A 16,844-nucleotide genomic window follows, 5' to 3' on the forward strand; every position below is an offset into this window, starting at 1 on the left:
ATCTGATAATTTATAATAACAACAAAAGAGCCCTAACCAAAAAAGGCAACGTTGGTCAACAAGGCAGATTTGACCCTCAGCAAATCGGTCAACTTCTGCCAAATTCAAGCTCCAAACAACAAGATTAAACAACCCTCGAAACAGTGAAATTCAGCCCAGTCAAAATCTAGTCAAACAGCCTACCTACAATGAACCCTAGCTATAGTCAACGCTGGTCAATAGTCAACGTTAAGCCTCGATTTATGTGCCCAAAAATATGGCCTGCCCAAACAAAGATAGCCCTCACAAAAACACAATCAAAGGAGGTCAACGCATGCTGTTCAAATTGTCTAGAAATTCGGTCTCCTGAAATTTCAGCCTCTTGAAATTTCGCTCTCATGAAATTTCGGCCCATTGAAATTTCGCTCTCCTGAAATTTCAGACTTGTGAAGAGAGAGAGGCCAGAAATCCATACCCAATCAATGAGGAGAGAGAGAAGTGTGAAGATGAGTGTGTCCAAATGAGGCTAAGTCTCTTTCTATTTATATTCAATGTTGAGGATGAATAGACGTGATTGTTGGGGTTCTAAGCCTACATAAGTTTGATGGCCAACCTTGACAATTTGACCATAATCAAAATAAATTCGTAACTTCATTTGTATATGTCAAAATCGGATGATCTTTAGATCAATCTGACACCTCTAAGAGAGAGGAATCCAAGAAAAATATCAGTTGTCATAAATAAGATGACCCATGTGGAGTTTGGCCCTAGTCGCCAATTATAACATGGAAGAAGAGGATTGACCTCATCCTTGAAAAGAACAAGGTTCTAGACATGGTCAAAGGAAAAGTAAAGAACCCTACACAAGACTCCAATGATGCTGACAAAGTGGAAATCAAGGAATTAGAATTGGTGGCCATGACTCTAATGGTAGAAGGAATAAAGGACAACCTTCCCATTCATAGTCAGCATCAATCATGCTCAAGAAATGTATGAATCCTTGTCAAAGTTATTCACTATTAAGAACATTGGTCAAGTAGCAAGTTTGAAAGATGAGCTAAAGACCACAAAGATGACTAAAGAACATACAGTTGTTATGAATTTAAAATTCATAAAAACTAAATTTTAAACATTATTAAATTAATTAGATAAATTATTTGACAGGATTTTAAAATAAAACTTAGTTAATCGAAGAGACATCAATACCAAGGGACATGTCTCTCTCCTTTGGGCATGGTCAGTCAACTCCTATTAAAGGAGCATCGCCACAGCCTTGTAAGCATTCAATTCATTTTATCAACTTATAAAATATTATACAAATACATTTATATTATGTATAGCAACAATTTTGAGCAATAAGTGTACATAATTAGCGTACCAATGGTATCAAAGCCGCAATCCTCTAGTAGCAACCACGCTCACTGCGGGGCGACAACCCTGTCGACCCTCCACCTTCATTTTCTTCTTTCTCTGGTTATTCCATATATTCCGCTAATTGTGGTCTCTCGTCACCTGCGTCCAACACTACCCACATTCCATTCTTCTCCCGTTGGTTGTTCCATATATTTCCCTCTCTCATTCAATCACACCACGTCCTTCCGCTTTCCGCTATGGCAAATAACAAAAAATCATGGTCCCATTCGAAAGGTCAAGGGAACATTATACGTTGTAACTCATGGTACGTGACGCAGTTCAACCAAACGTTAACCAAACAAACAATCAAGGTCAAACGTCGTGGTCGTCCAGTCAATAGGTCACGCTAACAAGTTGATCATATTATAGTTATATTATAATATAACTCAATTTAATAAATTTATTTAATTAATAAAGTTATATTAAAATAATTTAATTATTATATATAAACAAAAACAAAAAACAAAAAAAAATTAATTAATTAAAATTATTTTAAACAATATTAATTTAAAAAAAATTAGGTCTAGCAAGAAGAAGAAGTCGAAAATGGGGTGCAGTAATAACAGTGACGACATAAAAAAAATCCAAGAGGACATCAACAAGGTGTATAAGCGCATGGATAATGTCGAAGAGTCGGTTAATAAACAGGACCAAATGGCCAAAGATATTTCGAATTTAAAAAACATGATGAGCCAACACTTTTGAGAAGACCAACATTTTGAGAAGACTAAACCACCTTGAGCCACACAAAGTCCCCACACACCAGAAGAAGAAAATTCTCCAAACCGTGGATTTTTGAGGCATGAGCAACCGAGAATACCTCAACTACACTTCAAAGGAAGTCGGTATTATACTAAGCATTTCAAAAGGAAACATCTTAATATTTAAAAGGAGTTACCTAAGTATGATGGTAAGGACCGTAAAGGCGTCGTAGTATAGGTAAATAAGATGGACGCAATTTTTTAGCAAACCCACCACTTGGCAAGCAAGAAAGGGTCATGACTGCATCCAACTACCTAGAAGCAAAAGCATACGAATGGTTTCTGTGGTGGTCTTCTAAATGTACAAGTTGCTCGTTCAATTAGCAAAACTTTAAAAACGCCACACTGAAAAGATTTCATGATGAGGTAGAGGATATTGTATACCACAGATTCGATCCCCTCAAACAGAAAGGAATGGTGAGTGAATACGCTCACAAATGGGAAGTGTTGGTGGTAAGGTAAAGACGATTTTGAAATTAAGAACTATGAAAAATGTATCTTTGTGGCCTTAAAGATTATATTCGAGAAGAATTAAAATTACATAAACCCAAAACCATTGAAGATGCCAGACACGCAGCTATAATTATCAAACGAAAATATAAACTCCATAAAGCACCACATGCCAATAATGAGAAGCCAAACAATTATTCGAAAGGGAAATCTAGTAAACTTTCGTCAAAAAACACTGGCAAGTACGTTCCACCACCAATGTGCAAGGGAGGAAGAAAAACAACTTAATGTTGAAAGGGAAAACGATGGCAAGTGTTTCGACATGCGAAGACAAGTATTACGCAAGACACAAGTGCACAAAGCAAAAATTTTACAACTGCGAAGAAGAATCTTCAAAAGACAGCTCTGACGAAAAAAACAATGAAGAAAATGAAAACCCTAATCCAGAAATAGAAGAAGATACACCTTGAATTTCTCCAGCAGCCATCACAATCGAGTTCAACCACAGACACTAAAGCTTAAAGGTCACATCAAGAAACAAAACGTGATCGTTCTAATAGACTCAAGGAGTATGCCCAACTTTGTAGATGTCAATGTTGCAAAAAGACTGAACATTTTTGCTTACCTTGTAGAAGATTTAACAGTTATGGTAGTAGATGGTAAACAAATAGATGGAGTAGGCAAGTTCCATAAAGTTAAATTGCAACCAAGCGATTCTGAATTGGAGTCCATTTTTTATACAGTCCCCCAAGGAGGAGTAGAGGTCGTTTTAGGGATACAATGCATACAAACACTAGGCATGTATTCAACTAATACCCAAAAGCAGTTCATTAAATTCAAATGGGATGGAAGGAAATATAAGTTGTTTTGGTTCCAAGCTCCACCCACTCGAGTCATCTCGGCTCAACATATGAAAAAACTTATACCCAAGGGAACCCCTGCCTTTGTTGCACAATGTCAGTAGTTGGAGTTATTATCGATAGAAAGGTCTCACTAGCCATCAGAAATTTCATCCTTGATCCAGAAATACGAGAAGGTTTTTCAAGGTCTCCCAATGAAATTACCTCCTGAAAGGTGAATTGAACACATCATTGAAGTCAAACCAAACTCGGCACCAGTAAACATTAAACCGTATCGTTATCCCCATCATCACAAAACAAAAATAGAACAATTGATACAAGACCTGTTGAAGCATGGAATCATTAAGAAAAGTAGAAGTCCATAAGCTGCCCCTGTAGTATTGGTCAGAAAGAAAGATGGGTCCTTCCGATTATGTATAGATTACAGAGTGTTAAACAAAATCACTATCAATCATAAATTTCCGATCCGATTCATTCATGAAATGCTAGATGAGCTACATGGTGCGGAATACTTCTCAAAATTAGATCTAAGATCAGGGTACTACCAAATACGGGTAAGACTAGAAGACATTGAAAAGACAACATTCAAAACTCACAAAGGGGAAGATGCTACCATGAATGAACTATTCCACCATACTTGCAAAAGTTTGTGTTAGTCTTTTTTGACGATATCCTCGTTTATAGTAAGACATGGAAGGAAAACTTCAAGCATGTGGAAGCAGTACTATTTGTATTAGAGAAGAATCAATTATATGCCAAGTTACCGGAATGTAACTTTGCGCAAAAAGAAGTTGAATACCTAAGACACATTATATCCAGAGAGGGAGTCAAAGTGGACCCCAACAAAGTTAAAGCAATCAGAGAATGGCCCAAACTGAAGAACATATCCAAGCTAAGAGGATTTCTAGGACTAACTGGGTACAGAAGATTTATAAAAAACTACGCACATTTGAAAGCACCCTTGACCAATTTGTTAAAGAAGAATGATTTTCACGGCAATGACCATGCAAACAAGTGTTTTGAGGATCTAAAGGAAGTAATGTCAGTTACACTGGTGCTAGCGACTCCTGACTTCTCCAAACCGTTCGTAGTCGAATGTGATGCTTTGGGATTCAGAATTGGAGCCATATTAATGTAGGACAACCAGCCTATAGCACTCAAGAGCCGGAAACTTAATAACGAGAAGGCTTGAAATCAACATACCAAAAGGAGATGCTCGCCATCATACATACTTTAACAAAGTGGCACCAATACTAGCTTAGGAGTAAATTTTCAATCCGAATTGACCACAAAAATCTTCAATTCTTACTTCAGCAAAGGACATTATCAACACAACAAAAAGGGTGGATGGAGAAGCTGTCAGCTCGACCTAGAAATATTGCACAAGAGAGGAAAGGAGAATGTCGTAGTTGATGCACTCTCACGCAAGGATGACAACATAACATGTGTTGCCATGATAGTTATTCCGGAATGGTTGGATAAAATACGAGCCGAATATGGCAAGGGTAAGGATTGTGATTTAATGATTAAGAATATCAATCAATATACCAATTTTGATTGGAAGAATGACATAATATGGTATAAAGGTAGAATTTACTTAACACCAACATCCAAATTTAAGATGAAAATTCAAGAAGAATCTCACAATTAGCCTCCAGTCGAACATGTCGGATTCTACAAGACTTACTACAACATTTGACAGTGATTCTATTGCAAGGGCATGAGCAAGGAAATTCATAAATATGTTGTAAAATGTGGTATTTGTCGAAGCAATAAGAGTGAAAATATTCTACCACCGTGCGGGGATATCCCTCAACATGAGTACAATGTATCATCCCAGACAAATGGTCAAACTGAAATCGTAAATAAATCCTTGGAAACATATCTTCGTTGCTTCGTCATTGTCAAGCAAAATAAATGGACCCAATGGATACACCTAGCGGAATGGTGGTAGAACACCACCTACCATATGTCGGCTAAACTGACACCTTTCCAAGCTCTCTATGGTTATGAACCACCCAAATGGAGGAATTTTGCACTACTCGATTCTAGGGTTCCAACAGCGAAAAACCACTTAGAAGAAAAGCAAAGAATCATTAACTTATTAAAAGAACATCTAGCAATGGCATGTAATAGAATGAAACAATAGGTCTATCGACATCGAATTCAAAGAGAATTTCAAGGAGATTGGATCTTTGTTAGGCTCCAACCTTATAAGCAATTATCATTAAAATTGCAAGGGAAAAATAAACTATCTCCTAAATAGTATGAGTCGTATCAAATAATTAAAAAAATAAGTAGTGTAGCCTATGGATTGAAGATGCCAGATAAGTGTTGAATCCATAATACCTTCCATGTATCAAATCTCAAGAAAGTATTGGGGCAAAACGAAAGAGCTCAAACAGAGATACTGAAGACGAATGATGAAGGAAGAATCATCTTAGAACCTAAAGGTATACTCACCACCAGGGAGAAAGCATTATTGTCCAAGACAATAAAGGAGTATCTCATCAAATTGAAGAAATTATTAGAGGAAGATTCATCTTGGGAGCCAAAACATTTCATTTAGCAACACCCAGCGTTACCCATGCTTTCAGGACAAAGCATTTTTAAGGGGAAGGCAATGTTATGATTTTAAAATTCATAAAAACTAAAATATTTAAATATTATTAAATTAATTAGATAAATTATTAAAATAACACTTAGTTAATCGAAGAGACATCAGTCCCAAGGGACATGTCTCTCTCCTTTGGGCATGGCCAGTCAATTCCTATTAAAGGAGCACCACCTCAGCGTTGTAAGCGTTCAATTCATCTTATCAACTTATAAAATATTATACAAATACATTTATATTATGTACAACAACAGTTTTGAGCAATAAGTGTACAAAATAACATATCAATCGTGGCCACCCTTGTGAAGATAGCAAGAATCAGAGATGATCTCTTTGCCATTGGTGAAAATGTTCGAAACAAAGAACCTGTGATCACTGCTCTATTAGGATTGCCACCTACTTGTGGTGCATTTGTTGCAGGACTTAACAGTTGGAAGGAAGCTCCCACTATTGAAGAACTATAGACTACCTCCAGTCAAGAAGAATTGAGGATCCCTCTAGTTGCCAATCCTGAAGGAGTATCAAATGCCTACATTGTTCAACATAAAGGAAAGAGATCGAAAGAATCAAGGAAGAAACTTGACATGTCCAAGGTAGAATGTTATCAATGTCTTAAGAAGGGTCACTACAAGAGTAATTGTCTTGACAATCCAAGAAACAAGAAAAAAGAAAGAGATCAAGCCAACATTGTTGAAGAAAGAGACCCAAAGAAAGTCAAACCTGAAGAATCTAACATAAGGGGTTTACACAACCAAGTCCTTTGCTTTTAGTCTTATTTATTCTATTTTATATTTTTGATGTTTAGAATTTATGGGTTTTAACATGCTTTTGGAAAAGATATTTTCGTTTGTTTATAAGTTTATACGTATCCCTCAAGCTTTGGAGGGAACCCCCACCAACTCACAAAGATAAGTATCTCATTTCCTTTCAATTTTTGGTTTCATATACTCATTTAAGTTTTGATTATATTAAATATTAATCATGATTCTCCCTTTATTGTCGTGATTAGGAAAACATATGTTATATTCTCGAGGACTATGGAAGAGTACCTCCCAAGACAAGGTTTGTCAAAGAACAAAGTTACGCTTTAAAACATTGATTTTGTTATAATAAATGTGTATTCATTTGATAGTCTATTACTAACATTGGTGTGACTAGCTATAGTGAACCATATTGATTCCTATTTTGGGTGATTCATCACTTAATAAATCTACCCCACTCCTATTCTTAAATGATTTTATAGAACCCTAGACAAGTTCTCCAGAAAACAGTAACCTAAGGGTATGCTAATGTGAATGTCTGAAACCATAAACTGCCTAGGGATATTGAGAAATGTTATTTGAAGTTTATTGATGATGCCATGCTTATGATTTTGGTATGATCAAGAAAACCTAACTTGTTAGGGTTGAATGATAAAGTCTAAAATCCCAAACCTTTGGAATATTGGTAATTTTGGGTTTGTCATGTTTCTATATTGAAAACCTAACTCATTAGGGTTTGGTAGAATGTGTAACAAAGACCCATATAATGTCTTAGCACTGATTTCCACGGAATATGTGTGTTTGTCTAATCAAACCCTAGTCTAATTAAGCTTGTTGTATGTCTAACTCTTATTGATCTTTGTGAAGTTGGGTTTGACTAACTCGTGATATGAAATGCCTATGCCTGATGATGATGTCCTAGATGTATGACTTGACCTGTTTGTCGGTGATCATGAATCCTAGGGTATGGAAACAAGCTCTAGTCAAAGTTTGATGTTCTAGGATGATGTTGTTTAGTAAATCTAAGGTTTTGCAGCTAAACCTAGTAGTAGTTGAATTCTCTAGTATGTGTGATATAACAATCTAAGACCTACTGATTGTCGACGTTGTGAAAATGAAATTCTAGCGTTTTGGAGTTCGACCTTAGTAGAAGTGAAAATCTCTAATGTATGATGACAAAGTGATGATTTGAGATTTGTGTAAGATTGTTGAAATTTGAGTTTTAGTTGGATTTGATGTTTGATTGAAAAATTTGGGGTTTGCAACTAACCCTAGTGGAATTTGGTCATGTTAATGACTAAGTTGTGATTGGTTTTAATTGATTCTTTTGTATGAAACCTAAGATTTGTATGAATCCCTAGTGGAAAGTCTAACATATGAATTCTGAATGTTGTTAGATACCTTGTAGATCTATATTTGAATTGTTTCTAGAGTGTGCTATATATTGTAGTCGGATAGGTTACACCTTTGAAAGAAACATTGAAACCCTAGATAAAATGAAAGTTGTTGTGAAGCAATCTAGGGTTTTATGACAAAGTCCTTAGCAAAATGTTAAGTGTATATGTCTCTTGTTTGTAATTAAGTTTGGGTATCTGATATGTATAAAGTTGAAATGCTTCTATGATTCTGAAATGGCTAACTTCATGCTTCTATAGATTTGGTTATAATTGCTATCTAAGTTTTGTGCGTACACAATCTTCAATTCTTCCCATGAGACTTGAGAAGAGGAGTCAGGAGAGCAAGGAAATTGTGGTTGCAGGCGACGAAGAAGTTCGTACAGAAAAAGTTCTAAGAACAGCACAAGCAAAGAGCCTGAATTTTTAGGCCAGATTCCTGGCACAAATCCCAAAAACTTCTGTCAGCAAAAACCGATTGCATTTGCACTGGATTCCAAACAGGGTTTCTGCGTGGTCTTCAAGCTGAGTTTAGGAGGGTCTTTAGGCTGAGTTCAAGCCTAATATTCAGGCTTGTGTATAGGCCAAGTTCAGGTCAAAAGAAGTGGTGATTCCTAGCCGAGTTTCAAACCTTTTCAGGCTGTGTTAGAGAGAGATTTCCAGCCCAAAATTTCGGGTAGTTTCCAGTCTGAGTTCAGCCCAATTTCTGGGATAAATGTAGGACGAGATTTGTAACTAAATTTGGTTGAGAAGCAAGGAGTACCCAGCTCAAGTTTCCTAGGTTAAGGAGGACAAGAAACAGCTCCCAGTCAGCGTGGTTTTCAGGCCTCATTTAGCACACAGTTCAATGCTGTTTGCAGTCAACTATGTGACAGAAATTGTTATATACCTAGGGGGGATAACATGGGGTACCAAGGGAGGTACCCAAGGTAATAATGTAATAATGGGATGGGCCATAGTAATAAATAAGGTGGTTAACCCATGTCATGTAAGGGACCACAAGTAGTTAATAATAATGTAATGGGCCCATGGTATTAGTTAACGGTATGAGGGAACCATGGTCATGATCGAGGGTATTGTATGTATGAGGCCTATATATAGGCTAGAGACTCCACAGGGGATATAGTCAAGGATTATTGTAAGAACAGGCATATGGCTTGTGGAGTGTTCTCCTTCCTTAAGGAGTGAATGTATGGTGTTGCCCTACCTTAAGGGTTTGATCAATAAAGAATCATTTCATATTATTTATGGGTTTATTTGCATTGTCTTATATTTTTATATCAGATCTATAATATTTTTGGGTTAGATCTATAACAAGTGGTATCAAAGCTATAACAAGTGGTATCAGAGCTACAACAAGTGGTATCAGAGCTATTTAATCAATAAAGTGAATCATTTCTATCTATTTCCCTCTTATTGTTTCTGGGTTTATTTCCATTATCATATATTTCTGGGTTAGATCTACAACAAGTGGTATCAGAGCACTTTCTTGGGCACAAAAGTGGAGAATTTTTTTTGGAGGGTTTCAGGGGTGGCGAGTTGCAAATCAGATCTATATGTTTTGGTGCAAGATCTGCAAAATCTAATTGCAGATCTGTATTCCTTGTGAAAAAATAGTCGATTTCAAAAAAAACATCGGTTGAATCGGAGCCCGGATGAAGGAGATATCGCTGATCTAAAAATCAGTGGGGTTGCAGACAATTTTCAGGGCAGCGATTTTGCGGCACAGATCTAGACGTCTTGGTACAAGATCTGAAAAATATAATTGCAGATTTGGATTCTATGTGAAAAAATTCCCAATTTCAAAAAAAAAAAATCGGTCGAACCGGAGTCTGGATGAGGGAGATATCGCTGATTTAAAATCAACTATTTTTGCAGAAATTTTGGTGCCGGCGGAAGAGTTGCAGCGCAGATCTGGAATTCTAGTGCCTGGATCAGGATTTCTATCACATGAGCAGATACAGAATGATTGCTCTGTTTCAAAAAACAGGTCATAATAAAGATTCTGAGCAATATTGACGAAACTATGACAATTTCAAATTTTCGCCAAGTAAGTGATTTTTTTCAGAACTCTCCTCATGGCTTCTAGAGAGGTTCTTTATTTTACAGGAAAAGATAGTTGTCCTACTATTGAGGAATACATAAAACAAAAGAAGTGGGTATGGAAAAACATTTGGAAATGGTGGGCAGTGAAGGATTTTACAGATGAGGCGGCCACATGGTGGGGATTACTTAACCAAAAGAAGTGTTCCAAGCTGCCCGATGAAAAATTTGAAAAATTACTTTTAGACAGATAGTCTCATGCTAGAAAACAAGATAAGGAGAAACATGTGGGGTTATTTCCTACTGGTATCCTTATTGTAGGTTCCTGGATTAATTCAGAAAGAGAAGATCATTGTTTCCACCAATCCTAGTTGTAAACATAATTTTATCAATGTTAATTTGGCAAAAAAATTGCAAGTCCCAGCAAAACATATTGAAAATACACAGGTTGATGATAAGGATGTTCAAATTTATAAGGATTTGAAACTTTCTATGGATAAGTATGTGTTTCATGGTGATTTTTATGCTTCAGATATGGATAACATGGATGTTGTTTTGGGATACCCTTGGATGGAATTAGTGGGTACTATAAATATTAATGTGCAGAAGAAATTCCTGAAGCTCTGGTATAAAAAGAAGAAAATTACATTACAGGATATTTCCATTAATAAGCAGGTAGAGTCTAAGGAGGTTGAAGCAGAAGATGTTACAGGGACTGACATATCAGATGATGAGCAGTTGATGGTCGACAATCAAACACAAACAGAGGCTGAAGCCGAAAAGGTAACAGGTGCTGACACATCTGATGAGGGTTCAGTGGTTGAAGTCATATTGGAAAAAAAGACACCACAACAAGCACCACAGCAGGGTGAATTAAAGAAAAAGACACCGTGGGTTAGAACTTCAACATATCATCACCCACATCACCCCGCAAGACAACCATCAAGATGAAAACCAAAAGTCACATGACGGATAGCGAGGAGAGAAGATCCACCCAATACACATCAACACAGAAGAGCTGCCACGGTCAACTTCCATCTCAAGCGAGCGAGGCACCAGCGAGATCAAGGGTTCACCTTTCTCTTGGATGGCTAGATGCACGTGCATGGTATCAGCGGACTACTCTTTTGAGTAGATCTTATTATTTATGTTCTTCCCATGTTTGGGGGACGAAACATGCTTTGAGGGTGGAATGTTATATACCTAGGGGGGATAATATGGGGTACCAAGGGAGGTACCCAAGGTAATAATGTAATAATGGGATGGGCCATAGTAATAAATAAGGTGGTTAACCGATGTCATGTAAGGGACCACAAGTAGTTAATAATAATGTAATGGGCCCATGGTATTAGTTGATGGTATGAGGGAACCATGGTAATGACCCAAGGTATTGTATGTATGAGGCCTATATAGAGGCTAGAGACTCCACAGGGGATATAGTCAAAGATTATTGTATGAACAGGCATATGGCTTGTGGAGTGTTCTCCTTCCTTAAGGAGTGAATGTATGGTGTTGCCCTACCTTAAGGGTTTGATTAATAAAGAAGCATTTCTATCTATTTCTATATTGTTTCTGAGTTTATTTCCATTATCATATATTTCTGGGTTAGAGCTATAACAGAAATTCTCAAGATAGTTCTGCTATGTTTGGCAGCAAGTTAAGTCACAGTCAGTTGGTTCTGCTCAGTTTGGCAGCAAGTTAAGTCACAGTCAGTTGCACAGAAAACAAAGCTAAGTCATTCTGAATTTATGACAAAGACAGAGGGCTCGATTTTCACTGTAACCAATGAGTGACTACCACAAGAGAATAGGGGCGATAAGTTTGATTTTCTCTCGATGTATTGATTTTCTTAAAGCAACCTAAGAATTACTAGAAGACTAGTGTTCCCATTGAGGGTTTTTCCAGGGTCTTAGACCAAAAACAAGTGTGTAAAATATTATGTGTGCGCGTTTGCATTTTCTTCTCTCATATCAGCTGAAAAGTGAAAGATAGTATAGCCTTTTGTTTCAAGTTGAACGCTAAATTAATTTCTATATCAGTCATATGTTTATGATGGGTTTTGATCATTAAACCATGTATAAACTTGAAACTGAGTGTGCTACAGCAATAAACACAATTTCTACAAAACCTGCACCGTGTGGCACGTAGTGGGTGAAGAATATAAAAGTGGACCGCATAAAGATTGAGATGTGCAAGCAAAATGTCCAGACTCAGAATTTTCTCTTGCTATTCTTGATATTAGACTCAGTGCTGATGCAACTGGAGCTACAAGTGCAAGTACTTGTAGAGTTACGTTTTCTGTTGAACAAGCATCTTGTTCTATTTTTGTTGATGAGAATGAGGACTTTTATGATCAATGATATGTTAATGTCGCCAATAATTCTCTTTAGCTCATGTTATATTTTAGTTTAGGAACAAACAGCCTGATGTATAAAAGCTGATTTGTGAACCTTCAATGTACAACCTCATCTATAACAGCAAATTTTGGATTTTTGCATCACGCAATCATTTATGAGAGTTAATAAAGACTTGGTTTTCCCTCTAAAATGTCATTTATGTGTCTCATTCTTTCTTTTCTTGCAAGATAATATGTTATTAACTTATTTGTAAAATAATTTAAAATACATATAACATTTCAGCCGATGTTTTACATTTTTTGGGGTCACATTTCCAGTTGTACCTGTTTCAGAAACTTCCAGACGTTTTGATGTTGTGTAACTTAGCTTAAAGGTTATCTCTCTTCCTCTCTTGGATTTCAATTCACTTCCCTGCCTCTTTTGGCTTTCAAATATGTTAATCCTTTCCATCACCATCTGCTTTCTTCAATTTTTGCTTCCCCTTTTCCTGCTCAACTCTCCCTGAGGAGCCCTTCTGTCTAATAAGTTTGAAAACATCCACGATTGTCAACCCTCCTACCCATATGGGCAATTCTATTCCCATTTTGATTTGAGATATACCCGAGCGATAGTATGTTTGTAATCTTCAGCCGAAGTGGACTCAAAATCCACAAAATCCTAATGAGACAAGCACTCAGAATCCCCACACTCTAGACCTAGTCACTAGAACCAGCATGGTCATTGGATAATCCAAAAAGTGCAATGCCTCTATCAAGTTGATAAGTCACGACTCCATTGAAGAAAAAGAAGATGCAAATGAAGGGCCCATTACAAGAACCATCCTAGGTCCCTTTACATCTCTAGAGACTTTAGTAGTCAAATCGCTATGCAGAGGTGGGTGCCTTGTCCCACAAACATGGGGGCCTACACCAATTTGGTGCGTAGCTTGGCTGTCACCTCAAAATTAGAAAATATAAATATAAAGCAAAAACTTTCCAACTATTCCAACTCAAATTCTAATGCCTCCTCCAAGGTAACTGGCATAGATGATGAAGGAGAAAGAATATACCCTAATTTCTGATTTTGCTATGAAAGACACCATGAATAGAAGAGGCAGGCAAACTCTGTTATGGAACTACTCCTTAAACATGATGTGGCACATCCATTCCTTCATTTCCTTCAGCCTGTATGCCCGAAAGCAATTCAGAAAGCCTGCCATACACCACTTGGCTTATCTAGAATGAACCCTCACCCTACTCTCTAAGGAGATCCTCACCCAGAAACAAGAGCTACTACAAATCAAGGGAATGTTGCTCCGAATGCCGCATGACAAGGATAGGCATAGCTCTGCAGCCACAGCTAGAATTGACAATTAGATGCGGTCTGTTTGTTTCCTTTTCAGGAATTTAAGACTTGTCTATTGGGAAGGACTATTTCTCTGCTTCCTTTCATGACTCAGCTCATAAATAATCTTAATCTGCTTATTACACGTCTTTTTCATATATGTTTTACAGGACCTATCATTAAGACTATATAACCCTGTTTCATACAATGGAGGCTCCTCCGATCACTTTCATGCCTTCAACACTCACACATGTAGTCTTTTCACTTTTACCTCAAAGAAAAAACTCTTCTTACGTCTCCAGAAACAGAATTGTCATAGTGCACTGCAAAATAATTTCTGTTTTCTCTTTGCTTGGATGACCCATATTTATTTTACTATAAACCTTTTTACAACTCCTGAAAAGCAAGATCCTCACTAATCTCCTACTATCTACAGAAAAGTGCAATATTTGTAGATGAACCACTGCAGTGTAATGAGTTTAGGAAAGAATTGTCTTATTTCTCAAACTCCAGCATAAAAGCCAAAGATTTAGGCTTCCTACATATCTGACTCAATCCAAGTAACTCACCAATAAAGAATGAAATCAACTAAATTAAAATGGCCCCAACATGATACTAAACCTAAAAGCACAATATTTGTGGAAGAGGAAATTTGTGAAAACTTGAACCAAAACTTTATTTTTTTTACTATAGACACAGGATAAAGGGACAAGCTACATACGTGTAAACAAATCCATCCGAGTCCACTGCGACTGTAAAAATATCAGACAAAGCAATGTCCAAGTTAAATAAGAGATAATTGAAATGAACTTGTAAAAATTCCCATGTAATATTTCCTACAGCTAATTTACCGTTTTGAAATAGAATATCCTATAAGATGTGTTGCAAATTAATATAAACAGAAATAAAAATTAACAAAAAAAAATGTATATATCACGCTTATTTAATATTACTCGCTGACCTGTGTGATTGTTACCACATGCAACTTTAGTGATTGTCTTTGCTGATAAGGCAGCAATTGCGCGAGGACGGGGTTGTGCTTCATAGGCCAGCTTCACTGTACCCTCTTTTGCATTATACTGCACAAATAACAAGTCTTTACATTAATTCAACGAGTCTCTACAATTTCGTAGCTGCATCAACAATAACACATACATCTAAGTATACTGAAGTGTGGAATGTCAAATATACCTCATTATCTGTTCCATGACCAAGCTGACCATATTGCGGAAGACCAGCAGTCCTGTGAGGCACCAAATTGCATATTTCTTTATCACCACACTAACAAAATATAAGAAACTGCAACATTCAATTCTAAATATAAAAATTTGAGCTGAAGAAACACAAAACATTTTACAGCTAGAAATCGTTCACAAAATTTTATAATCTAGCCAGAAACAAACATGATTGCTGAACTTCAAATTCAAAAAGGGCAATGACCCATATACAAACCGGTAGTATTCCAAAATCCTTACAAGATGGTAGAGCATTGTACAGAAGATAACCACACAGTGAAATCAGCTCCACACACAGCATTTGTGGCATCTGATACAAGACACCGGACTGGAGAGCTCTCCACCTCTGAATACAATGCTCCACGGCATTAAAAAAAAAACTCAACGAGATATACGAAAACAAAATGCAATATTCAAAATTAACAACAATTTTAACAAGGCTTCGAATTAAATATGAGAACAACAAAAACAAAGAAGTCTCCATGAGTCCATGAAGTTTAAACATATATTAAAGGCACATTAAAAAAAAAAAAAAAAATATATATATATATATATATATATATATATATATTTAATAGTAGTCACTATTGACATTATATTTATTTCAATAAAAACATGAAACATTCTACAACTAGAAAACAGAATTAGAAATTGAAATACATATTAATCAACTCAGAATGAAAGTTATAGAACACAACAATCAAAAGAGAGGATTAACTCAGAATAAGATCTTTTCAGAAACTCCTCAAAACATACCCCAAAGGTTTACAAGCATTTCCACACTCACCATTTCTTGTAGATCCAGAACCCAATTGCCCGTGCTTGTTCCAACCAAATGCAAAAGAAATCCCATCGTCTGTCACTACAACTGTATGCTGCCTTCCACCTCCTGCTTTTACAATTCTATAGCTGAATTCAAAAGCAATATCATATCACCCATCAAATTTGAAGCCTTTCCTAAAACAATAAGATATAAAGTCGCAAAACACCTTATCTAGACACTTTGCCCACATACAGCAATGAGAAATGGTAATGATTCAAATTTCACATAATATAAATAAAAAATACTTCTGCAAACAAAGCCAATATTATCTTCATATGCAGTATACAAACTTAAAATATATATCAAATTCCATCTTGGTCATATAATTTCATCCGCAGCATTCAAACTTAAAATGCATATCAAACTCCATGTTGGCCATTTAACACATTTAAAACATTATGCCAGCACTAAGAACACCTGATATTCCACGGCAAAAATTCATCACAATACTATAGCTGTATTACAAGACAACAAACCTGTCGCATTAAATGTTAATTTGTAGATATGCCGTGCACAATACTTCAGTGAATACCTAGCATGCCCAATCTTGGCGCATACAAATAATAGCTATGTTTTAAAGGTACAGCACAAAATTTGCTCCGTATTCCATCAAGATATATATTAATCAAACCTCTATTTCCAATAAGCATTGTAAGGATGGAGATCAGCCTCTGTAACCACAGCCATAAGGTCGGAAAACTGGCAAGTGCAATCACCAAAGAGACAAGGAAGAAAGAACACTATTCCTGTTCCCATGGCCCAACCTCAATACACAACAGGTGACACCTATGCATTAGCAAGGGTATTGGTCCTTGGACCTTTTTAAAGAAA

At 36.5% G+C, this 16,844-nt stretch overlaps 1 protein-coding gene across 1 annotated transcript in view; it reads right to left on the reverse strand.

Annotated features, from left to right (window-relative positions):
* LOC149213500 (Regulator of chromosome condensation (RCC1) family protein) overlaps positions 1–16,844 on the reverse strand; it is a 154,795-nt gene that overhangs the window by 63,508 nt on the left and 74,443 nt on the right. The window contains exons 4-8 of the mRNA XM_089389052.1: positions 15,978–16,099; positions 15,431–15,536; positions 15,147–15,198; positions 14,917–15,034; positions 14,677–14,707 (exon numbers count right to left, since the gene is read on the reverse strand). Coding sequence (XP_089245178.1) covers positions 14,677–14,707; positions 14,917–15,034; positions 15,147–15,198; positions 15,431–15,536; positions 15,978–16,099 — 429 coding nt within the window. The remainder of the gene's footprint in view (positions 1–14,676; positions 14,708–14,916; positions 15,035–15,146; positions 15,199–15,430; positions 15,537–15,977; positions 16,100–16,844) is intronic.

The sequence above is a fragment of the Pinus tabuliformis genome, chromosome 1_1 (genome assembly GCF_031772625.1).
Source record: "Pinus tabuliformis cultivar Carrire ecotype Pingquan chromosome 1_1, CPIR1, whole genome shotgun sequence".
Classification (NCBI taxonomy): Eukaryota; Viridiplantae; Streptophyta; class Pinopsida; order Pinales; family Pinaceae; genus Pinus; species Pinus tabuliformis.